Below are 25,387 nucleotides of genomic sequence, written 5' to 3' on the forward strand. Positions count from 1 at the left end.
CGGTTCCTCAGATTCCCACACGCCTCTCGCGTACGGAGAGCCACATCAACTTTACCCTAAATGACATAATTACCCTCAAAGGTATGATAGCTTCCACGTCACTCTGGGGACCTTGGAGTCTTTTCGAACTCCGACTTCCCAAAAATATCTACTGGAGTCAGCTCCACTGCACAACCATATCCCTCTCTTCTTCTTCTTCTTCTTCTCCGCCATCGCCATGGCTGCAGTCGTCGGCAACATAGCTTTGCTGCTCGATGTGAGCTCGCCCAGGGCCGTAACTGCCGACCGGAAGTCCCGTCCCCTTCCGATCGACGTCGTTTTAAACCTGCACAAGAAGGAGCCACACCTCCCTCAGCACTATGCTTCCCTCGCGTCGAAGGGCCTGGAGTCCGACGGTGAGAACAGGAGCAACCGGTTCGTGGCACGCGGGAAAGCGAATTCGAAGGTGAACGGAGGAGTCGACTTCGACAGCGACGAGGAGGGGGGCGGCAACGGCAATGGATTTGACGAGGAGGACGAGGGGTTCGACTGGGAGAAGGAGATGAGGAGGAGAGTGAAGGAGATCGAGGAGATGAAGGAGCTCGAGAGGAAGGCCGAGGAGTTGCAGAGCCGAGCGGAGGACGGCGAGGGTGAGGGCGAAGGTAGGGAGGAGACCGAGGAGGAGAAGAGGATGAGAGTCAGGAAAGAACTCGAAAAGGTATAGTCTTTGTTGCTTGATTGAAGCAATCAACCTGAATCGTCCATGGAAGCGAACGATCTTCGATCGAGTTCTTCATTTTGGTCGCTGCTTCTGATTCTTCTTTCTCTAAGCTTTCTCTGCTTGAGATAAACAGGTGGCTCAAGAGCAGGCGGAGCAGAGAGCGACGGCGGAGCTGATGTTCGAGTTAGGCCAGAAAGCTTATGGCAGGGGAATGTACGGACGGGCGATCGAGTTCCTTGAAGGAGCCCTCACGATCATTCCGAGGCCTACTCTTTTCGGTGGTGAGGTTGGTTTTAAAACTCGAGAGCTACGTTGCATTTTTCGGCTCATACTCGAGACTGCGGTAGGACTGTTAAATCGTTGAAGAGATGGTGATTCAGTTCATTATCGATTTCAGATACAAATATGGCTTGCTATGGCGTACGAGGCGAATAACCGCCACGCCGATTGCATAGATCTTTACCAACAGCTTGAGAAGAAGCATCCCAGTGTTAGTATCCGACGTCAGGCTGCAGAGCTTCGATATATATTGCAAGCACCGAAGTTGAAGATATCAGAGGAAGAGATGGTTTCGATACCATTGATCGGATCCAGCTATGACAGGCAAGTTTGCTTCCTCTGGTTCGGTTTTTCTTCTCGGCCCTTTTCACTTCCTTGCATGCATGCAAATGCTTAGTGGTATTGGAGTCTTATAGTTGAATTCCATATTGGATTGTGTTATCTGTGCAAGATTTGATTTTTAAACTTCCTGCCTATGTATATGTATGAACAATGAAATAGCTATAGGCTTACACATGCTCGTAATCAAAGTACTTATATTGGGATCCTTGTAAAGAGAAAATTTCGGGCATGTCAGAGTCCTCTGATGCCTCAGTGCTTGTGTTATTCTGTCTGCCATCTCCCTCAGCCGGTTCATGAGTATAGCCTTCTCTTTGCTCAGATTTTGATCTTCATGTTTGATGATACCTCTGCATAGGCTGGGACAAGCTGCATCAATTCACCTGTTTCTGCGAATTGGATATTTGATCTTCTTCCTAGCTTTATAGAATGTTAATGTTTGCATTGAGGTCACTGATACTCCAGCTGATCATTTCTATTTTCGAGTGCAATGGTTGTGTTACCCGAGGATCTATGGACAGCATTGTTGTAGTAAAATGTCAGAGGAATCATTACTGCAGGGTATAGAGGGGGAGGTCATAAGCGTCTATATGGAAAATCGATTTTCATGCCGGATTAATAGCCAACAAGACTTGCAATTTGCCTATGTTCTGAATCATTTACACGAAGTGTATTGCATGAGATGTTAAAAAAGGATTGTCTGTTGCCCAATTGCAGTTACGCAGGAACTTGGAGTGACAAATACAAGGACAAGGGCCAGAACCAGAGCTACGCGACAACAAACCAGCTCCCTTCATCTCGAGACTTTCTCGGAGATTTTCTGGTGTGGCGACCTCCTGTTGGGCTCGGCAAGAATCGAGCCTTCTGGGTGGGTTTGACATTGTGGCTAGGCTTGGTCGGGGCTGCCCTCCTCCTCCAGAGATGAAGTCGGTGCCGTTTGTTCATACAAGCTGCTGTAAGGTATATGGTACAACCCATGCTTTGATTCCAAGATGCCATTATATATATTCTATTTATTCAATTATTTGGACTTGTAGAAGTGGTGCCCTTGTAATATATTCTCCATTTGCTGTACAATGAAGTATGTGAATGTAATGTTGTTCATATTGACTTGGGTTTGCGATCCAATCAGGGATCACTAATCGGCATGCTACACTGTTCACTAGCTTTGGCATGCTGCAAAATATTGGGCTGAAATCAGAAGAATGGGTTTGCGAATGATGGATTCTGATTTCAACTAATTGGAGACCGACCGTAGTTATGGGGCATTAGTTTTAGCTTATAATTGATCGCCTATAATGAATGCATGCTGGGTTTATCCTGGTGCCACAGAGAAACTTAAAAGCACTACGACACTGATACGAGACGAGACGAACTGATGGCAATAATTTTCCGAATCTGGAAATGAATGGGAGAGCAAGCCTGGTTGATTGTGCTGGATAAAGAATTCCGATAATGGAGGAGCCTAGAAACGAGACGCGACATCTGTAGTGAATTTATCAGGGCTTAAGAATGTATACGACTCCTCCGAGCATTCGCGACTCAATTCGGCATATTTGTGTCGGCACAAGTAACATTTTTCTCAATACCATGGACCCTCAGGATTATAACGGAAGTTTGCTTTTAATCATCTGGAGGTTGAGGTTATGATTCAAATTGCGTTCACCTCGATTAATCCACCTCTACGAAGAGCAAAAGCATGCTTTCCATGTTTGGCCAATAAGATGTGCGTAAAATTCAACCGTATTGTCCACTTAACTGACTAATTGAATCTCATGAGATTCTTGATGGATTTGTTCTTTTTTTTTGGCTTGTATTATGTTATTCGAAAGTTCAACAGCTTAGCTCGGTTGGATCATTAATAGATAAAGTTCTAGTTTTCTCAACTATGAAATTTTTTTCTGTTCAAAAAACTCAAATCGAATATGGTACTTGCTTAAGGAGAACAATTATCGAATCAGTTAAAATCAATCTACGTTGATTTATGAATTATTCTTAAAGAGATGAAATATATCTGGCCCACGATCATGAGATGGGCCTCATCGTGAGCCCAAGTCGTAGACGTAAGTCTCCACGGCCCAAGAGGACAGAACGGTAATTTACGACGACTCCATGCCTTCTCACCCCTCATAAAGTTCCAGCAAACCCTAGGTCCTTCATTTCCCCTGCCGCCCCGAAGCCCTATCCGCCCGTCCTTCACCAGGCCGATCCGATCCACCACAATGACGACCAGATTCAAGAAGAATCGCAAGAAGCGTGGCCATGTCAGCGCCGGCCACGGTCGCATTGGCAAGCACAGGAAGCACCCCGGTGGTCGGGGTAACGCCGGTGGCATGCACCACCACCGGATCCTCTTCGACAAGTACCACCCTGGGTACTTCGGCAAGGTCGGGATGCGATACTTCCACAAGCTCCGCAACAAGTTCTACTGCCCCATCGTGAACATCGACAAGCTGTGGTCGCTGGTCCCCCAGGAGGTGAAGGAGAAGGCGGTGAAGTCCAAGGGCACCGCCCCGGTGATCGACGTCACTCAGTTCGGGTACTTCAAGGTCCTCGGGAAGGGCGTTCTGCCAGAGCAGCAGCCGATTGTGGTGAAGGCCAAGCTCGTGTCCAAGACCGCCGAGAAGAAAATCAAGGAGGCCGGCGGCGCCGTCGTGCTCACCGCTTAGGTGATTTTTGTTAGCAATTTTAGCCTTCTCTGTTTACATTGATCTGTGAACTCTGCTAGCCATATGGATCTCTGGAGCTTTCGTTACTGCTGCAAATTTTGCTGCTTTGACTCAATTCCGATGGATTCAATTCCATGCCTCTCTGTGATTCATATCGTGGGTTTGAGCTGAATGGATTTTGCTCATTGGCCGGACTCGCTGCTGTCGTAATGTCCAAAAAAGTTGCTACATTTGCACATTTGAAATCCGGCTATGATAATAGGAGAAACTCGCAAACATGATTTGATTTAGTACTAAGTAATTAATTCCAAATTGATATATATGAGTAACCCGAGGAGCGAATTGTGTTTGCTGTTGGTTCTCGCTGTACTGATCTGGGTAATGTATGTTGGGATGGATGGGTTACATCTTTGGTATACAAAAGTTTAATTAACGCTTCACTATCTGGTCATTGAGGATCTTCAGTTCCCATATGACCCGTTCCCTTGAAGCAAAATCAGTTGTGCTGCTCCCGGACATCTCTGTTCTGCAGCACTTTGCTCCGGGATGATGCCGGGGCAGCTACATTCAATACTATCATCAGGTTTGAAACACTCCCCCCCCCCCCTTTATTTCTTTCTTTTGCTGCAATTCCCAACAGAACACTGGCCATTCCTGGTGTTGAAATGCTGAATATATTAACTTGCTTAGATCGCTGATTAAAGACTCTGAATGGATGCTATTCTTTGTTAATCAAATATTCATTGTAAACTTGGATTGCGGTGCTCTTTTAGTTTCACTCTGAGTCGCATACGCTTCTCATTGTTCAAATTACGGCAATATGTCATGCGTAGGTTTTACATGTCAAAAGAGTTTTTCATCTCTTATTTCTTCGAAGGTCTTGGTCACTGATCCTACTGTGTGTTATCTCGCTTTTACCAGTTCAGCTAGTTTGATCAGTAGAAGAGAGCAGTTGCCAGTCTGTAAATAGAAAGTAACCTATGCAGGGCATTGGAAATAATAATCCGTTCCCATGCTTGGTCTGTTTCGGCAACATCAAAGTAAAATAGACTTGTGAAAAGCAGAAGATCTCGAGGCTGGTCTCTGTAGACTGTGTCGGCTCATGTGGCTCCCTGTAGCTCGTCTGATCAGAAATTAGTTCGAGAATAGATAGATATTCTCTCCTCGTGTCACTTGTATCATTGCTTGCCAAGTTCTGCTGCTAAGTTTATTAATTTCATCAGCTCCTTTGAAGATTTTAGTTGTCTTCATTTCCCAGCATGTCGTCTGCTGCTAATTGTTCCGAATCTTGACGCCCTCCCCATTTCCTTATTCTGTCTCCTGCCATTGAGGCCTGCAAAAGAGCAGAAACTGAGAAATCATTAGTTTGGTGCATTGTGTGATAGAATTCTGGAAACCATCCCTTCTTCAGTCGGTCTTACCTCTTTGTTCCAATTCGTCTTGTAAAAAATGTAGAAGAGAACGCTGGTTTGCACGATCGTCCCGCCCAGCATTCCACACCATATCCCCTGAAAATCATGCGATAATGCCTCAGTTCTACCGAATACTGGGAGATCCAACCGTAAAGACTACCTTATACTAACAACTTGAATCTTTCAGAGCTTTGGTTGTATGATCTATTGGTTGCTAGTGACTACTGCTGTGTAAGTATTCGAGTCTTTTCCCTTCCCAGGGGCTTACCCTAATGCCCCAGTCGAGCCAATAACCCAGGATGAGACCCATCGGCACTCCGAACAGATAGTAGCACGTGATGTTCACGTATGCCACTGTAGCCTGCCACCCTGCTCCCACCGCCATACCTATCAACAACAGAACCTGATCACTTTGTACATCATCGCTCGTTGTCTCTGCTTGCACTCAGCGATCAAGTAGTTGCAGGATTGCAGTGACGCTCTAGTAGAGGAGATGACTTACCAGAGAGGACAGGCTGAACGTTGTTGATGAGGATGCAGAAGGCGAGCAACGGCGTGAGCTCCTCCACTACATCCTGGACGGAGGTGTCACTAGAGAATAGGGACGGGTAGTCCTTCCTCACAGCTATCAAGAAAACCGAAACAACCACCCCGATCGAGAAAGAATTTACCACGGCGACAGCCAGTGCAAATTTGGCCGTCCTTGGGTGGCCTGCCCCCAGTTCATTTGACACCCTCACGCTGTAAATATTTTACGCATGATATTCATTGAGGAATTGTATAACTTTCAAGTGTCCATACGTAAAATATATATATATATATATTAGGATTTTAACTAGACTACTGTTTATGGCCTTGTCGTGACCGTTTGGATCAATACGGAGCTCACCACTAAACTAAACATTAATCGAACGGATCCAATGGGGAATTGGAATGGTCGGGTGATCGAATACCTTCCACATTGTGTAATGTTCTGAAGGGGTATAGGATGCGTACCTTACGGCCGCATTCATTCCGAGGGCCGCCATGACAGTCCAAACCACGATGCTCATGCTGCCATTTTCCCAAAGAAAGAAAATATTTAGAAAAAAAAAAACCGACTTTATTGGTGAAGAAAAAGTAAATTATTATGTGAATTATCATATTACTTATGAATAGTGCATTAGAATAATCTAACTAGTATTTTTTTTTTCTTTTTGGTGCGTGATTTATAAATTAGAAGGCAAAGAGAAGTTTGTATCAATTGAATGACTTTTCATTTCTCATGTCGGACATGCATTTCCACGATGAGGGAAAATTTTCCTATCTGACTGTTTTCGTCAAACTCATGCAAAGAAAATTAGTGCCATGGCCCCCCACCGCGTCTATTTTCCAGCTAATTTTTAAAGAAGATGAAAGAAACAAAAAAATTAAAAAGAACAAAAAATAGTTAGGAAGAATAATTAAGAGCTGAATTTAACATGATATTATGAATATTTTATATTAATTAGCATTTAGTAGTGCACATACTTTCTATCAATAATAATTAGTTCTCTTAAAAACACGAAGTTTTTAATTCCGCTGCTAGTAGTAATAGTAAATTTCCATCAAAGAAAAGGAAATATAATCCCCTTATATGATTTTTTTTGTCCCTTAAAATTCCTGCAAGAGAATATGAAGCATAAGAATATAATTATCCCCAAAGAAGAAAATGTAAAAAAAAAAAATCAAATTTTTAAAGCAAATAATGAACATTAGTGTTTTTCTTATTTCTTTAAGGAAAAGTAGAAAAGCATGAGCATTTAGTGGAACAACGAAGAGAGAACTTACCAAATAGACAATGCATCAACAGAAACCTCGGCATTCTTCAAATATCCAGCAAATAGAATCAGGACCACGTAATACCAAACCTCCAAGCTGCCAACGTGACTAATTAATCAGTTAAAATAACCCAAATATACCGAAGGAACTGAAGTTCGGTACATGCACGTACATATAGCCTATATCAAATAAAGCTGCTTTAAAAAAAAATTATTAATTGATATACTCGCGGATAATGATATAATAAAGTAATTAGATACAACAGTTTATGGATCATTTGGTGAATATCTCTAAGCGGACAAAAGATTTGTATATTCGGCTATGAAATGCATAACTTAGTTTAAAAAATAAAAAAATAAGTAGGGCATCACTAATTGTCTTGCTAGGGCTCTCCCCCCCCCCCCCCCCCCCCCCCCCCCAACCTTTGTGTTTTTCAGATGATTAGATGGAACTGACTTATATACTAGTGAATAGTGATTGTATAATCATTATATATTGAAACATTATATATATATTGTGCGGGTGTATGTAATCATTGTATATCAATATCAGTCCACAGTCACTCCCACGTGAGAGAGAGTTTGACTCACTTTTTCTTTTCTTAAATAAGAGACATTATTGGGCAGTGCTGTATTTTCCCGAATCGGAGGCTGCGAATGAGACAGAGGGGCAAAAGCTGCAATCGAAAGGGGGAAGGGGGCCACTTATTATTTGTCTCACATTCGCAGGATTCGGAGGAATAATTCAGAGGATAATGCTTTTCTATTATTAATTTAGTATAATAAAATAAAATTTCTAAGTAATTAATAAGTGAATATAAATAATTTTATCACGAGAATTAAAGCTATAATTTATTATTATTATTATTATTATTATGAGAGTGTGCGCTAACCACATCCTCACTCTCAGTTTGACTAACAACTTAGTTATATCGTCTCTGTTGGATTTTAGTATGTTTATTTTGTCCTTAAAAATTAGCTAAATACTTATTTCTATGATAAACCTTAGGGAAAAAAAAAGAAAAGAAAAATGATAGAAGGGAAGGGTAAACAAACATATAAATTAAAAAGGATCCGTTGGCGATTACAGTAGAGGTTGCATAAATGTTTTTTATTGATTTTTAAGCGAAAACAATATTTCCTGAATTATTACAAAGTCGCAATTTGACTTATTTTAGAGGTCGGAAGAAGTGATTTTCTCCGGCAAATTATAAGTGTATATGAAAATTAATTCTGCTTATTCTCTATTTCAAGTATTAATTTTAATTTTAGCTATTTTATAACATGACCCTCCAAACGCTTTAATTTATTATGAAATCAACAATAAATTTTAAGCAATTATATTTCAGTATTTTTATCTCAACAACAACACTCCCAAACAAAGTCAAAAAAGATATTTCATCTATTTTTTCGAATACGTATTTCTTCTAGTTTTTTATTCTGGAGAAATTATTACAATTAATGATATTTTAAGTAGGTTTTCTAAAACTTAATATTATTATAATGTATATTTGCAAATATAGTTATTATAAATAACTGATTAGTTGTAACCGAAAGAAAATAACTTATTAGTTTGTTTTCCAAATATTGTACTTAACTTTTTGAACTTAAGATTCACTTACCAAAGCATCACCGCGGAGGCAAGAGAGAGTCGGACGAACCCCCATAGGTTCTGGAACGCCTTCCAGGAGAAGCCGGTCCACGCCCGGCCGCACGTACCGCTCAAGATGTAGATGAGTTGCGCCACCACGATGACCCACCACGAGGTGTTGAGGACCACTGCTGCACCGGCAAGGCCCCAGCCGAGTCGCAAGATGAGGAGCCAGCTGAACACGGTGTGGAGGACTAACACCACCCCCGCGATCACCGCCATGACTATGATCTTGCTCTGGGACTGCAGGAACTTGGCGATGGGGAAGTTCATGGCGTATGCAAACAGCTGCGGGATCATCCAGATGGCAAACATCCCGGCGCCCTGTGATATCTCCTTCGTCTGCCCTATCAGCCTAAGGAGCTGGGCCGCAAAGATGTAGAGGAGGCAGAGGACGACTGCCATGGAGTTGAGGATGATCCAAGACCGCTGCATGTAGATCCCGAGCATGTCCAGCTGCCCCGCCCCGTAAGCCTGCCCACACAGCGTCTCTAATGCGCTCCCCATCCCCAGCTACAGTCACAATCATCGCCACCCGCAATATCGATGCGGCACCATCAGTAAAAGTAAATTGATCTTTATGAGATGTCTCTTCTCGGTATGAAATAGCATCGCCTTTCATCATTGAATGTCGTTATATGAAGATGAGAGACGATATCCAATATGGACGTATGGTATATACGTACATTTTATTAATGTGCATGGATATAGGACTTGTATGAAACCACATACCATGAGGCCCATGGAGAACCCAGCAATGACGGAATTCTCAATGGAGACGGCAGCGAGAGCGAGGGTACTGACATGGCCGACAAACACCTGGGTGACTGCACCGAGCGAGAACTGGCAGATGGAGGTGAAGACAGCAGGTCCTGCTAGGAACCACAACTTCTTTGCCTCGACAGAGAACTCACGGAAGAAATCCCGGGGCCCAGTGATTGGGGCGATATCGTCGGTCCCCGGGGTGAAGGAGAAGGTGGCAGAGGAGGAGTAGGGCTGAGTCGTCCCGCGGCGCCCTTCTGCGTTGCCTGATTGGCTCCCTTGCCTTGGAGAGAGAAGAGGGTGCTCACCATTCTCCATAGTACGAACTATGGAGTATGATCTGCAATTAATTAATAGAGTCTACTTGGAAATTAAGGTGAAGGAATAGATTATGATAGCTACATATAAGTCCATACGAGGGAAAGAGAGAGAGAGAGAGGACTTTTTGTTTGGCTCCTGGGAGAAATTATTGGGCGGACTTAGTACACCATGTCATTTGGTGACTTTTCTCAGCGTTTTTAGCCTCGTGTTTACTTTGACTCAATCCCGATGGATTCATTTCTATGCCTCTCTGTGATTTTATGCCGTAGGTTTGAGCTGAACGGATTTTGCTCGTTAATCAATCTCGCTGCGGTCATAATGTCGAATAAAGTTGCTAGAATTGCATCTCTGAAATCCGGCTAAGACAATAAGGAGGACAACTCGATAGCACGATTTCATTTACATGATGAATAACCTGAGGAATGAATTGTGTCCATGCTGTCGGTTCTCGGCGTACTGGTCTGGCTAACGTATGTTAGGATGGACGGGTTTGGTTATATGTCCTTGGTCTTTTCCGTAAGAATTCGAACAAAATTTTAACGCTTCACTATCTGGTCACTGAGGGTCTCCAGTACCCATATGATCAGTTCCCTTGAAGCAAAAGCAATTGTGCTGCTTCTGTGCATCTCTGTCCCGCAGCTCTTGGCTCCAGGATGATGCCGAAGGCAGCCATATTCAGTGCTACAAATCATAGCCAGAAACTGTTTTCTCCCTTGAGATAATGCCTAAAGAAAAACTGGTAATTCCCATTGATGTGTGTGGCATTACGAATCCGTGTTTCATGCTGAACGTATAAAACGCGCTGGAACCATCGGTTAACACAATTTGTCAATAGATGCTATTTTTTTATCAATAGAATGTTCGATGTAAACTTGGATTATGGTGCTCTTTCAGTTTCATCTTAAGCTTGTCGTGCTTCTATTTGGGACATTAGGTGGAATGTGTCAAGAGTTTTTCTTCTCTTACTGTCGCTGGAGGTCTTGGGTAATGGATCCTATTTCGTGTTATCTCGGTTATACGGGTTTCTGCTAGTTTTATCAGTGGGAAGCAGTTGCCAGTCCGTACGTAGAAATTCACCGATGTAGAGCATTGCAAACAATAAGCTCCTTCCACGGCGGTGTCTATATCAGCAACATCAAAGTAAAATAGACTAGTGAAAAACTGAAAATCTCGAGGTAGATTTCTGTAGAGGGTAGACTGTGGCGGTCCATGTGGCTCCCGGTAGTTCTTCTGATAAAAAAATGAATTCGAGAAGAGATGATCGAGATGAGTTCCTCCTTGGGTCACTTGTAACATTTGCTTTCCAAGGTGTGCTGCTAATTTTATTCATTCGATCAGCTCCTCTGAAGATTGCAGTTCTCCTCATCTCTCGGCATCGTTGTCTGTTGCTAATTGTTCCGAATCTTGACGCCCTCCCCATTTCCTTATTCTGTCTCCTGCCATCGAGGCCTGCAGAAGAGCAGAAACTCAGACATCGTTAGTGTTGTGTATGAATAATATGAATTCTGGAATCCATCCCTTCTTCAGTCGGGAATCAGGCGCGAGTCTTACCTCTTTGTTCCAATTCGTCCTGTAAATGATGAAGAAGAGAATGCTGGTTTGTACAATCGTCCCGCCCAGCATTCCGCACCATATCCCCTGAAAATCACACGATAATGTGTCAGTTCTACCGAAGAGGAGATCCAACCGTAAAGACTACCTCATATTTAACAACTTGAATCTTCGAGTTTCGCAGCTTGATTGTATGATCTGTTAATTGTTAGTGATTATTGCTACTTAAGCATTCAAGTCTCCCTGGGAACCTTACCCTAACGCCCCAGTCGAGCCAATAACCCATGATGAGACCCAAAGGCACTCCGAACAAATAGTAGCACGCGATGTTCACGTATGCCACTGTCGCCTGCCACCCTGCCCCCACCGCCATACCTATCAACAACAGAACCCGATCACTTTGTACATCATTGTGCGTCTTTATTCGCACTCAGCGATCAAACAGTTGCAGGATTTCTGTGAAGGTGGGTTACAGTCGAATAGAGGCGATGACGTACCAGAGAGCACAGGCTGAACGTTGTTGATGAGGATACAGAAGGCGAGCAACGGAGTGAGCTCCTTCACAACATCCTGGACGGAGGTATCGGTAGAGAATAGGGACGGGTAGTCCTCCCTTGTGACTATCAAGATAATCGAGATGACCACCCCGATTACGAAAGAGTTTATCACGGCAACAGCCAATGCAAGCTTTGCCGTCCTTGGGTGACCTGCCCCTAGTTCATTTGACACCCTTACGCTGCAAACATTTTACATGTAATATTCATCAAAAAATTGTATACAAGGAAAAGAAATTAAAGTTTCTAATTCATATCACGTTCAAGCGCCCGAAAGAAAGAACAAATACCGTAGGACCTTTAACGGGACTTGGCCCCGCTCATGACCGTTAGGAACAATTAATATGGAGCTCACCACTACATATTAATCAAACGCATCTGACTGGGGATTGAAATAATCAGATTAAAGTGCTCGGATACCTATCAAGAGAGGGTATAGTGCAGTGGCGCACTTCTTGCTTGGTGACCAATAGGTCTCATGTTAGATGATCAGTGGGACTATCCATGTCCCTTTATTAAATATTTAGAATTTCTATTTTAATGTACTAGACACATGGGCCTCTCTTGTAATCGAAAAAATACATGTTGTAATGTTGTAAAAGGGAAAAGGACGTATACCTCACTGCCGCATTCATTCCGAGGGCCGCCATGATAGTCCAGCCAACAATGTTCATGCTGCCATTTTCCCGAAGAAAGAAAGAATTCAGGGAAATAAAAAGAAAAATACATTTTTATTGGTGAATAAAAAGTAGATTATTATGTTAATTATCATAGATATAGCTTAAGAATAATGCATTAGAATAATCGAACTATTTTTTTTTTTGCGCTTGATTTATAAATTGGAAGGGAGGGAGAAGTTTCTATCAATTGAATGGCTTGTCATTTTTCATAAAACATGGATTTTCACGAGGAAAACTTTTCTAATCTGTCTGTTTTTGTCAAAATCATGCAAAGAAAATTAATGCCGCGCTCAAGTTTTCTTTATCCTTTTCTTACTTTCCTCAGCTAATTTTTAAAGAAGATGAAAGGATAAAGAGAAAGAATCCTAAAAAAAAATTGAGTTAGGAAGAATAACTTAGAGCTGCCATTCCTAGTAGATTTCGTAAAATCTGTGGTAGAGTACGCGACATAGAATTAGAAAGTTTTATATGTAACAAGATATGTTATGTGAAACTGTGTCACAAAATTCAATAAAAATATCTATTTTTTTAAAAAAATAATTTTATATCACAAATTTATAATTTATGTGTTCAGTTGTATTTAATACTGATTAGTATGTAATGCTTGCTATGTGATGTGCCTAATACATACAAGACTTTCCTAGAGTGCAAGACCAAGTGGGCCTAGACAAAATTACCCCTAAAATAATTTAGGTGAAAATTTAACATGAAAAAATGTGAATTTTTAAAAATTAATTAGCACTCTGTAGTGCACATACCTATCAGTAATAGTTCAATAATTCATTCTCATGAAAAACATGAAGTTTTTAACTTATTTTCCATCTATTTTTCTCTCCATTTATTTTTTCACTCTCCTCCAACGTTACTTCTATTCTTTTGCACTTTTTCTGGTAAGTTTTCTTTTTCATTTTCTTAATTTTTCTTTTGTTGATTAATTGAAAATTAAAAAATATTAAAATTTGCATCATGTTGGCAAAAGTTGAAATGTGCTTAATATCAAGCGTCGTATGAGTAATTATTTAAAAACAAATATTTCTCATGTAAATTTTTTTCTCTTTATATCATTAATTTTAGAAAAATTAAAGATTAACTAAAGTTTTAGATGTAGGTATAAATGTAAAAGCGCACACAGCGCGAATACGAACTTTAATAGGGATATTAGTATAGCCAAAAGAAGAAAATTATTTAAAAAATTGGAAGATCTCCTTTTTCTTGTCCAAATTAATCAAATCTCCACAAGTAATTAATGCGCATTGTGATTTTCTTTTTTTCAAGTTTTTTCATTGAGAACAAGAGAAAAGCATGAGAATTAAAGTGGCAGAACGTATTTACCGAAAAAAAAAGAGGGAAAAACGAAGAAATTAAGAACTTACCATATAGACAGTGCATCAACAGAAACCTCGGCATTCTTCAAATATCCAGCAAATAGAATCAGTACCATGAAATACCAAACCTCCAAGCTGTCAACACAAGTAAGTGAGTAACTTATTACTTAAAATAACCCAAATATACCGAAGGAACAGAAGTTCGGTAGTTAAAATAACCCACATATAGCCTACGTATATCAGAGGTCAAGGTAGACATGGATTGGCATATACTATATATTTCCCGAGAAATAAATGAAAATTGAAGCCGCCTTGACACATTTGTTAATTGATCTACTTCACTCATATTGATATGGTAAAATAATCAAATATCAAACAAATTATGGGTCGATTCTTCAATGCACGCATGCATGACTAACTCGAAGCGGACAAATATTAAAATACAACATAATAATTAATCTATAATATCTTTTGTCTTTTATATTCTCATCTCTTAATTGATTTGGAATATATCTGTCGTCTCCCTCAATTTAATTTAAATGGTTTTATTATATATATATATATATATATCTTGTTTTATAAGTATTATATTTTTGGAAATTGGGTTTAAATACTTTGTGTTATATTTTATATCCTCAGCGGTAAGTCCAACCACCCGATCATTTGATTAGCAAAAAGTTTTATCCATTGTGTTAAAAATGCTTGGAACGTTAGGAGAGCTGCCAAGGTAGACCTAAGCTAGTAGCTATCCATCGATTACTTTTGATACGAAACAATCTTTTTATTGACTTTTTGGATATCGAATTATTGATCATTCAATGTGTTGCGCAGTGCATTATAGGGGGGAAAAAAAAGATGCATTAATATCCTCGTATCCGTATACTACAACTTCATTTATACTTTCATGGTAGAATGACTGAAAAATTATTGGAAACGAATAAGAAAAAAGAACAAACAACGTGATGCAAAGAAAAGTCCAATCGTCGAACTCCAAAGAGAGTAGGAAAGAAGTGGGCCATCATGCGCTATACACCTTACTATATATTGAGCCTATCACGTGAGCCTATCACGCCACATAACTAAGCAGATACTTTTCCAAGTTAAATTGCTTGTCCATTGCCACATAAAATATCTATATACATACATACATATATATATATATATATATATATTCAGCTATGACATGCATGCATCATTTTAGTTAATGAATGAGCACAAACAAATAATTCTACCACCGAGAATCGAATTTAAAATTCATTGATTACAAAACAAAAACATATATTTTAGCTACTACACTAGACTTTTTTTTTTTTTACCGGTGGATAGACTCTATTCTTCTTACCTTTTTTTTCCCCCTAATTATTCCTTTGTTCACCGGCAAAGGAAGTCCTTTTAGATAATAGATGGAACTGATTTACATATACCGTTGCTACTAGTGAATAATGATTAACCATTATATAAAAAAACCATTACGTGTATCAGTTCACACCCAGCGATATATTCCCACGTGGGAGATAGTTTTTTTTTAGGTAGATGGAGATGGTTTGACCAGCTTTTATGCAACGTCTGTTGGATTTATTATATTTATTTGGTCCTAATAAATGAGGTGAAACACTTATTTCGTTTCGTTAGGGTTACTATTTATTGAGTTTAAATAATATATATTTCATTTTTTTATTCCGGAGAAATCATCACAAGTAACTATTACAAGTAGGTTATCTAAAACTTATTAATTATTTAAAAAGTGTATGTATATATATACATATTTTTTTTGCCATGAAAGAGCCTTATGACTTAATACAAGAATCTTGAAGTGAAATAATGAGATATTCGAATATGGAAACTCATAGTTATGAGCCAATGACTTGTATTACTGCAACAAATTCTTTTCCACATTTATAAAGTTTATTTGCAAATATAGTTATAAATAACCGATTAGTTTGTTTTCCAAACATTTTACTTAATTTATTGAACTTACATGATTTACTTACCAAAGCATCACCGCGGAGGCAAGAGACAGTCGGACGAACTCCCACAGGTTCTGGAACGCCTTCCAGGAGAAGCCGGTCCATGCCCGGCCGCACGTGCCGCTCAAGATGTAGATGAGCTGCGCCACCACGATGACCCACCATGAGGTGTTGAGGACCACTGCCGCCCCGGCAAGGCCCCAGCCGAGTCGCAAGATGAGGAGCCAACTGAACACGGTGTGGAGGACTAACACCACCCCCGCAATCGCCGCCATGACCATGATCTTGCTCTGGGACTGCAGGAACTTGGCGATGGGGAAGTTCATGGCGTATGCAAACAGCTGCGGGATCATCCAGATGGCGAACATCCCAGCGGCCTGTGATATCTCCTCCGTCTGCCCAATCAGCCTAAGGAGCTGGCCCCCAAAGACGTAGAGGAGGCAGAGGATGACCGCCGTGGCATTGAGGATGATCCACGACCGCTGCATGTAGATCCCGAGCATGTCCAGCTGCCCTGCCCCGTAAGCCTGCCCACACAGTGTCTCCAATGCGCTCCCCATCCCCAGCTGCAGTGAACATCATCCCCACCGCAATATCGATGCGAAGCGGGACAGTAGTCTCTCTTTTTTAGTGATTGTCTGATAGCTGATGCATGTTCATTGCTTTTCTTTTTTTACCGTCCTCTTCTGCCATGGCCAGTTTATCATCATGGACACATCTACGGTGATTGGATTGATGTTTGGTGGACCTAGCCCATATTCTATATCCTCTTTCCTTCTAATCTTTTGAACTCCAATAAGAATACGACACTCCGATTGGTATTTTTGCCATGATCTCTCGTATCTCCTGGTAGAATCCATAAGTATCTCCGCTATGATTAGCACTAACTTGTTCTCCACTTTCGTTATGCTGACCCTCGGATAGCAAGATTGGCCTTATGATCTTTCTATAAGTTTCTTTTTTTATCGTTATATCTAAGTGTAAAGCTAAGTGTAGCGGGCCAGGCGGGGCACTATCAGTAAAAATAAATTCTGATCTCCATGAGATGTCTCTTCTCGGTATAAAATATCATTGCCATTTTATCGTTGAATGTGGTTATATGGAGATGACAGACAATATCCGATATCGATATATGGTATATAAACATTATTAGCTAATGAGCATAGGCATAGAACTTGGACTTGTATGAAACCACATACGTACCATGATGCCGAAGGAGAACCCGCCAATGACGGAGTTCTCGATGGAGACGGCGGCGAGTGCGAGGGTACCGACATGGCCGACAAACACCTGGGTGACTGCACCAAGAGAGTACCGGCAGATGAAGGTGAAGACAGCAGGTCCCGCGAGGAACCATAGCTTCTTTGCCTCGACAGAGAACTCCCGAAAGAAATCCTGGGGCCCGGTGATTGGGGCGATATCATCGGTCCCCGGGGTGAAGGAGAAGTTCGTGGAGGAGGAGGGGGGCTGAGTCGGCTGTCGGCCCCCTTCTTCGTTGCTTGACCCACTCACTTGCCGCGGAGAGAGAAGAGGCTGCCTACCATTCTCCATGGTATATAGAGTGTGCTGCAACTAATAGAGTCTACTTGTGTGTAAATTAAGGTGAAGGAATACATATGTGTGTGTGTGTGTGTGTATATATATAGCTTGTATATACATATATGTCTATACGAGGGGGAAGGCGAGGACTTTTTTTTTGGCTTATGGCGTTGTTGTTGATGATACTATCAGGATACTCAAAATCAATTAGCTAATCATAAATATAATTAATTAATGATGGTCCAAATTAACTTGGGACCATGGCATAACAACAAATTTCCAAAAGAAATCTGTCAAGAGGTAGAACCAGCAATGGAAATGATTGGCCCGAGGGGAGATAAATCGAAAGAGACAATTTATTACAATTTAATAATCATAACATGAACTACTTAATAACTATTTTGATAGCTGCATCGGAAAAGGGGTTATTTAGTGTGGTGGGACTCAGTCGCTCAAATGTTCAATCAAAATGTTGAGTTCTTCGGCCTTGGCCCCATCAACCTACCAAGAAAAAAAATGTTGAATTCTCATTGTTGAAATTTTTAAATCACTCGAGTCTAATTTTCTGCCACCTCTTTACCTTTATGGTCGTCCGTAAACCTTCCTTATAATAATAATAAAAAGAAGAAAATCATCTATTTTTCACAAAAATTCTCTTAATATCCCAACATTATGCAATACATTGTGTTCATGTCTCGCCACCTCTCGCTCTCTCGGTCGATGATCTTCATGACCACCTCGTGTCCTTATTCTGTCTTCAGCATATGAAGCCTGCAACAAAATATAACAGCATTAAAAATTGACTAGCTAGTTTGGTTTGCCATAGTTTTCTCGGGGCATACGATCAAATAATTTCGACTCGGCCATCGGCTCCATCTAGCTAGCCAGCCATACTGATACGTATATATGGGGAAAGTGTTAACTTGTTCCAATTTTGTTCTGTCAACTATAACGACTAGAACAATGTCTGGACAATTGCCCCGCACGCCATTCCCGACCATGTGTCCTAAAATTCACGGCACAACGACTATAGAGATCCTTTGTTAAAGGCAATGAGGTTATGAGTTCCGAAGCGTGATGATGTCTATACATATTTTCCACACGTCGCGTTGAAAATGAATTCGGACGTGTGATGGACCAAGGAAGCCACGAAAGCTGCTCTAGGCTGGATTTATTTTCCCAAGAGGAGAGGCAGGGCCCTGCAGTCTCAGCCCGCATTAATTGGGCTATAGAAGAAAGGAAGATGGCCTATCATGGATGGTCAATAGTGAAAGTTCCATAATCGAACGCAGAATATTGAGCGTGTAATACACAATCAAATAGTTATGTAAAATTACATCTCTCGAATGACACATGCAAAGTAAAAAGGAGAAAGAGTTATATAGCGGAACATTTATCATTCATGAATGAAATTTTATACGACTACTTAGTTAAGTATTACTCGCCCAACATTTTGTAATAGAAGGTCTGTGCAGTGCCAAGTACAAGGCACAACCCATTATATGACTATGACAGCTGAAGAATTAATAGACAAGTTCATGGATTTGTTCGACAAATTATGATAGATTTCAAATCAAAATGAGCATAAATTTGGACAAGTTCGTGTTTTTTTCTTAATTTTTTTAATTCATTTATCGACAAAATACTGACGTGCGGTGAACTTCTTACTCCCTAACTTCTAAAGGATTTCTCCGAGAAAAAAATTTCCTTGGAAATTCGAAATCCATCGGAAAATTCTGCGTGCGTCTTCCGATTGATATCTCGTCGGAAGTCTATGGGAATTTCAAGGGGCGGTATTACCACGGAAGTTGGGCGTCCGAAATTCAAAATATTTCTTTGTACTGCCATTCCGGGAGCAATATCGCCGGCTCCCGGGGTGATGAACCCTTCGTCCACAAGGACGACGTTGTGGGCTTCAAATTCACGATTCGGGGTGCTTTTCTCCATTTTCCAGACGAAGTCTTCAGCTGATGCAATACTATTTTTTACTTTGTAGTAATTATAATATAATAGAGGGAGGAATTTTTTTTTAAAGAAATTTATATTTTCGATTACGAAGGCGGCATATGAATTATTATAAAAATATTTAAAATTATATAAAAAGATACGAAAATCTCACTAATGAGAATTGAACTCATGACATTTTGGGTACGGAGTACCACAACATTAAATGTATGTTTCTTGATGAATGAGATTTTTCATGAATGTTCACACATCGTTTTCAAATAGTATATCTCCATCATGTGTATGCAACTTACCAAAAAAAAAAAAAAGGAAAAAGAGAGAAGATAATTTAAGAATTCAACTTAGAATTGACTATTGAGTGACTGGGTTTGGTACATTAATATTGTCCTCAACTTATAATCAAGAAATTTTATAAGTTTGATCATCGATAGAATTTCTGGTACCTCTTATTTTCTCTTCCCTATCTATCCCCTTTTAAATTCATGGATCTCATTTGTAGGCTCTGTTTGTATCTATCCCCTTATAAGCTCATAATTGAGTCTTTTTACCGAAAATAATTTGGCTTAGCAAAACATATCAACTTGCTGCAAGGGGCCTTTTGTATGGTCAAGATATGTTGGCGAATAATACTGATTTGAGTATCATGAATTTATGTCTCCTGTAAACATGTTGTGTGTGTGCCTGCATCAGTTTATATGCTTGTATTGCAAGAGTGTGCACTAACAGTTGTTCAAATCGCGAGAGAATAGTGTCCAAGCCCATGCGTGAATAAGTTCACGCTCATCGAGAGATGTGTATATACCGTGCTAGTCGATGCATACACGTATCAAAGGTTTCGAGTCAAAAAGTTAAGTTCGTAAGCGCGCGGACACACATAATCCATATGTGCTCGATCTTAGCTTGCTTTATTTCATTTTTTTCAATAAGAGAAAAATTGAAAAGGGTTACATGAATTATACGAAATGTCATTGGCGATCATGTATGCTAGCAATTCTAAAAGGAGCATGTCGTCAAAGTCGTCGATTGGCCCCGCAAAAGCTCATAGGATCCTCGAATCAGATTTGTTAAAAATGATTGATCAATCGATCGGTGAATCATCCTTTCGCCAAAATTCTTTCCATCTAGCTCCTTCGATGCCTATTTTGGTTCATTTTTTTCATTTCTCAACATCGTTCTTCTGATCTATGGTTTCAGAACCTTCTCGGCCTCCCCATGTCCTTATTCTGTCTTCAGCAATCGATGCCTGCCAAAAAATAATTAACCAAAAAGAAAAGAAAAAAAAGACACATATATAAGTTTAATTTTCCTTATTTTTCTCAAAACAAGAGGTGTCATCTTGAGCATTACCTCTTTGCTCCAATTTGTTCTGTAAACCATGAAGAACAGCACAATCGTTTGCAAGATCGTCCCACATACCATTCCCGCCCATATCCCCTGAGAATCGACCAACAAATTAGATCCTCAGTCATACTAATTAAAGAGATTTTATTGTTAAATCCTCAATTAAGGTGATAAGAGCAAATATCGAATTTAAAAGGGAGAGTTTTCGGGCTCATGAACGTACCTCGACTCCCCAGCCGAGCTTGTAACCCATGATTAGACCCAATGGGACTCCAAACAGGTAGTAGCATGCGATGTTCACGTACGCTACTGCAGCTTGCCATCCTGCTCCAACTGCCACGCCTGCACAGTTGCACTCCCATGCATTAAGAACACACGTTGATCCAAGGAAGAGCTTCGAGTTTACAGGCTGATCGGTGTATGACCACAAGTTGAGGAACATGGAGAACATATGCGTACCTGACAGAACGGGCTGGATGCTGTCCATGACTATGCAGAAGGCGAGCAGTGCAGTGAGCTTTTTGACAAGATCCTCAACGGAAGTGTCGCTCGAGAATAGGGAGGGGTAGTCATTCCTTGCTGCTATCAAGATAATCGAGACGATGACTCCAATCACAAATGATGTAATCACAGCTACACCTAATGAGAATATAGCAGTCCTCGGGTTACCCGCCCCGAGTTCGTTCGATACCCTCACACTGCAAACACAAGAAAAGTTCATCAATATCTAACACGGACGCTGTCAGGTTTGAGTTCTGCCTACTTATGGAACCAAGCAGATCAGTGAGATTAAATCGGCCTGGTACATAGGACTTAATCTACTGATGTGAATCAGTAAGTTATCGCAATTGGGCAAGTTACTTGATTCCGAAAATGGAAAATATCAAATGCGAAATAGATCATACGTACTCATGGGCACGCATACCTTATTGCAGCGTTCATGCCAAGAGTCACCATGACTGTCCAACCCAAGATGTTCATGCTGCAATTTTCAAGGAAAAATTAATATTAATCATTCAATGAATATGTGCAATTCATTTGTTCGATTTGTAATTTTCAAGGAAGAAATAATATTTAATCATTCCATTTTCATTTGATTTTTCTATTTTTTTCTTAGTTTAAAATCCTAAATAAAAAGAAAATTCTTTTCTTTTTTTCCTTCCATAACAGGAAAGGACCGATAACTGACTAATTCGGCTTGAATTGAATTAATGACGGTCGTCGAATTTCTGTATATTTGGGTAGACACTGAAAAAAGATGTTATTGCTTGACAGGGTTTGTTAATAAATGACGCATGCTTGTTTTTCCTCGGAAGAAAAAGTAATTGCAGACAATGACATGTGGGCTGGATCCAGACCATGAATCAGGCCCGACATTTATTTCAAGTTCGGCTTTAATTCAACCTCTTAAATGGGATCCAATTCTCGGAAAAAGAATTTAATGCCGTGACACTTGTCATCAATTCGGAATATTGACTTCCGTCATTTATTTTGAATAATCCTCCGTTCCCTATTGCCTTATGAGACTTACACTTATTTTATTATTCAAGGAAAAAAAAAAAGAACTTACTTATTTTATATAATGAAATTGACAAAGAAAAAAATTCACATTTTATCCCGTGCAATGCTCGGGTTTCACCTTGAGTAACCAAAAAGGCATAGACGCGGGCGTGCAGCGAAATTGAAAGATCGGGGAAGGGACTTACCAAATGGACAAAGCATCGACAGAAACTTCTGCGTTTTTTAGATATCCAGCAAACAAGATCAGCGCCATAAAATACCAAACTTCCAAGCTGCATGAGACCAAACAATTTGATTAAAAAATATATATATATACGATTGATCCCCATATGTCACAATTCCGTACATAGAACTGAAATACTTGTGCACATGAAATAATCTACCGATCAAATTATTGCTTTAGGTCTTACTTTATAATGTCCAAATGGATAATATTATTTTCTCACCAGATAGTCAAACCAATCGTTTTATCACACACACACATAAAAATATCATATAGACATACACGCACAAGTTTTCTTAGCAAAATATGGATGATTGGACTAGCTGGTGGCAGATTCTAATTGATTTTTCTAACATATAAGATTCAATGCCAAAATTTTCCACAATCATAGTAACACAAGTTTCCGAGAGAAGTGGATCTCGTTGCAGCGGCACTCGCTATCAATCTGATGCTAAAGACAATATATATCAGATCAATTAATTAGTCATTTCCACTCGAATAAACGGTGGGAGCCGCACATAATTCGTGGCAAAGGTCTATAATATATACATCGACTCGATGCCATTCCCTTATTATTATGGATAATGATGGCGGTCCAATTATGCATATATAATTATGAGAAACTTGATATGGTAAGAGCATTTTTTTGGTACATATATTTTCTCCTAAAATGTTTTTCAGAAGAATATTTCAAAATTCTTCTTTGAAATTCTTTTTTAAAATGATGAGATATTCTTAACTTATAAATTAAAATTAATCACTACTCAAAGAAGCATAGTCTCAAAAACGAAGCGCTTCCAAATTTTGAACTATTTATATTCCAAAAAAATTTTAATGAACCAATTTTTGGTGTGACTCACCAGAGCATCACGGCGGAGGCGAGAGACAGTCGGACGAACCCCCATAGGTTCTGGAAGGCCTTCCAAGAGAAGCCGGACCAGGCACGGCCGCAAGTCCCGCTGAAGATATAGACGAGCTGAGCGACAACGATGATCACCCACGAGGCATTGAGGACCACAGCGGCCCCAACAAGGCCCCACCCGAGCTTCAACATGAAGAGCCAGCTGAAGACGGCGTGGAGGACGAGCACGACTCCCGAGATCGCAGCCATGACCATGATCTTGCTCTGTGCCTGCAGGAACTTTGCGATCGGGAAGTTAATGGCGTACGCGAAGAGCTGGGGGATCATCCATATCGCAAACACCCCCGCAGCCTCGGATATCTGCGCGGTCTGCCCTATCAGCTTCAGGATCTGTTGGGCGAACACGTAGAGGAGGCTGAGGACGAGGGCCGTGGAGTTGAGGATGACCCACGACCGTTGCATATAGATTCCGAGCATGTCAAGTTGCCCGGCCCCGAACGCCTGGCCGCACAGCGTCTCCAGCGCGCTTCCCATCCCAAGCTGCATGATCATCACCGTACAATCATCGTCGACGTTATAACTAAGAAACTTCTTACGATAAATAAATTAAAAAGAGAGAGAGAGAGAGAGAGAGAGAGAGAGAAAAGGCTCTCTCTTCTCGCGGAACGAATACTCGAATGTGTCATGGTATTCTATTTAGCATAGTCCAATCCCTCTCGGGACGAACGTTTTGATTCCTCAGTCGATCGCAACCATGAGTTCACTAGCTAATTACTAAAGGAGACATGCTATTGGATTGGGGGTATAACAATGACGAATATTATATTACATTGGCCGGAAAATTCATTAGTGTAAACCAGAAATTCATTACAATGTTGTCGGGGAAATCGTGGGGAAGCTATGGAGCGGGATCAAAGAACTTGTTAATTTCGTGGGATATACATTCAAATGTAGAGATGTCGTTGCCCTGTTTAAGTAGATAATAATCATAATACCATGATGCCAAAGGAGAAGCCAGCGATGACGGAGTTCTCAACCGAGACGGCAGCAAGAGCAATGGTACTGACATGTCCGGCTAACAGTTGCGTGATAGCGCCGAGCGAGTACTGGCAGAGGGAGGTGAATATGGCAGGGCCGGCGAGGTACCACAGCTTCTTTGTCTCGACAGAGAACTCCCGGAAGAAGTCCCGGACACTGGTAATAGGGCCGATGTCTTCCCTCCCGGGAGTGAAGAAGGCGCCAGCGGAGGGACGGTGCGGCTGCTCAAGGAGGTGCCCGCCGTCGTCTTCATGGATGGATTGGTCCACCTCTCCTGGAGAGAGAAGGGGCTGCTTACCATTCTCCATTGATGTTTATATGGTCTCAGTGCAGTTATCCCCTTTGGAGAGGTAGACAGTGATTTTTTGCAGTTTGATTGCTTATATAAGAGAGAGAGAGAGAGAGAGAGAGAGCGAGCGCGACAGAGATTTGGTCCATTTGGGTGGGCATATGCACGTAGCAAAGATTCATATGGGCATCTCCAGGATCCGGTCAATTTTGTTACGCAAAAAAACAAAAATTCTATGGGCAACAATGGTTACTTAATTAATTTCCTAATGGTATTAATTAAGAAATATAATTAAGGCAAACAGGGTGTAGTGCAAAGGTGTACATCCTCGTCTAACAATCAAGAAGTTGCAGGTTCGATATTCAGTGACACTATCCATATCCTTTCATTAGCTATTAATAATTATATTTCAGTGTATTAGACTCATTAGTCTTTCTTGTAATCGAGAAAAAAAAAATATAGTTAATACAAGAAAGAGGGTAAGTGCAATGACCCTGCCATCGCCTATCCACCTAAAGGTTGCACATTCAGTTCTTATTGAGGAATCACTCGTGCTTTTTTATTAACTTTTAGAAATTTTATTTTATTGTATTAGATTTT

General features: G+C 40.7%; 5 protein-coding genes across 6 annotated transcripts; 2 read left to right on the forward strand and 3 right to left on the reverse strand.

The window, feature by feature from the left end:
* The first annotated feature begins 177 nt into the window (after positions 1-177).
* On the forward strand, positions 178-2,446 carry LOC116199711. Its single transcript, XM_031530174.1, has 4 exons — positions 178-697; positions 834-986; positions 1,098-1,303; positions 2,036-2,446. Exons 1-4 carry the CDS (start codon positions 218-220, stop codon positions 2,241-2,243), a joined length of 1,047 nt encoding a protein of 348 aa, XP_031386034.1. The 5' UTR covers positions 178-217; the 3' UTR covers positions 2,244-2,446.
* A 1,014-nt stretch (positions 2,447-3,460) lies between these two features.
* Positions 3,461-4,225, forward strand: LOC116199712 (60S ribosomal protein L27a-3-like). The gene has a single exon (XM_031530175.1). It carries the CDS (start codon positions 3,541-3,543, stop codon positions 3,985-3,987), a length of 447 nt encoding a protein of 148 aa, XP_031386035.1. The 5' UTR covers positions 3,461-3,540; the 3' UTR covers positions 3,988-4,225.
* Positions 4,226-4,886: 661 nt separating this feature from the next.
* On the reverse strand, positions 4,887-10,156 carry LOC116199710 (protein DETOXIFICATION 29-like). Of its 2 annotated transcripts, none has more exons than XM_031530172.1 (8): positions 9,582-10,156; positions 8,821-9,362; positions 7,209-7,295; positions 6,396-6,452; positions 5,902-6,140; positions 5,668-5,786; positions 5,409-5,495; positions 4,887-5,337 (listed from the first exon to the last, which is right to left on the reverse strand). In XM_031530172.1, the coding sequence occupies exons 1-8, from the start codon at positions 9,927-9,929 to the stop codon at positions 5,296-5,298; spliced, it is 1,521 nt and encodes a 506-aa protein (XP_031386032.1). In that variant the 5' UTR covers positions 9,930-10,156; the 3' UTR covers positions 4,887-5,295. The 2 variants fall into 2 exon arrangements, with proteins under 2 accessions (XP_031386032.1, XP_031386031.1); XM_031530171.1 differs by having other exon boundaries at positions 4,887-5,320; positions 9,582-10,149.
* An 813-nt stretch (positions 10,157-10,969) lies between these two features.
* LOC116198583 (protein DETOXIFICATION 30-like) lies at positions 10,970-17,629 on the reverse strand. The gene is made up of 8 exons (XM_031528770.1): positions 17,213-17,629; positions 16,034-16,575; positions 14,091-14,177; positions 12,656-12,712; positions 11,981-12,219; positions 11,740-11,858; positions 11,484-11,570; positions 10,970-11,381 (listed from the first exon to the last, which is right to left on the reverse strand). Exons 1-8 carry the CDS (start codon positions 17,558-17,560, stop codon positions 11,295-11,297), a joined length of 1,566 nt encoding a protein of 521 aa, XP_031384630.1. The 5' UTR covers positions 17,561-17,629; the 3' UTR covers positions 10,970-11,294.
* A 2,759-nt stretch (positions 17,630-20,388) lies between these two features.
* Positions 20,389-24,877, reverse strand: LOC116200776 (protein DETOXIFICATION 29-like). Its single transcript, XM_031531674.1, has 8 exons — positions 24,456-24,877; positions 23,459-24,000; positions 22,561-22,647; positions 21,780-21,836; positions 21,314-21,552; positions 21,078-21,196; positions 20,861-20,947; positions 20,389-20,756 (listed from the first exon to the last, which is right to left on the reverse strand). Exons 1-8 carry the CDS (start codon positions 24,804-24,806, stop codon positions 20,670-20,672), a joined length of 1,569 nt encoding a protein of 522 aa, XP_031387534.1. The 5' UTR covers positions 24,807-24,877; the 3' UTR covers positions 20,389-20,669.
* Positions 24,878-25,387: the final 510 nt, after the last annotated feature.

This window comes from Punica granatum, chromosome 3, assembly GCF_007655135.1.
Source record: "Punica granatum isolate Tunisia-2019 chromosome 3, ASM765513v2, whole genome shotgun sequence".
In the NCBI taxonomy this organism is placed as follows: domain Eukaryota; kingdom Viridiplantae; phylum Streptophyta; class Magnoliopsida; order Myrtales; family Lythraceae; genus Punica; species Punica granatum.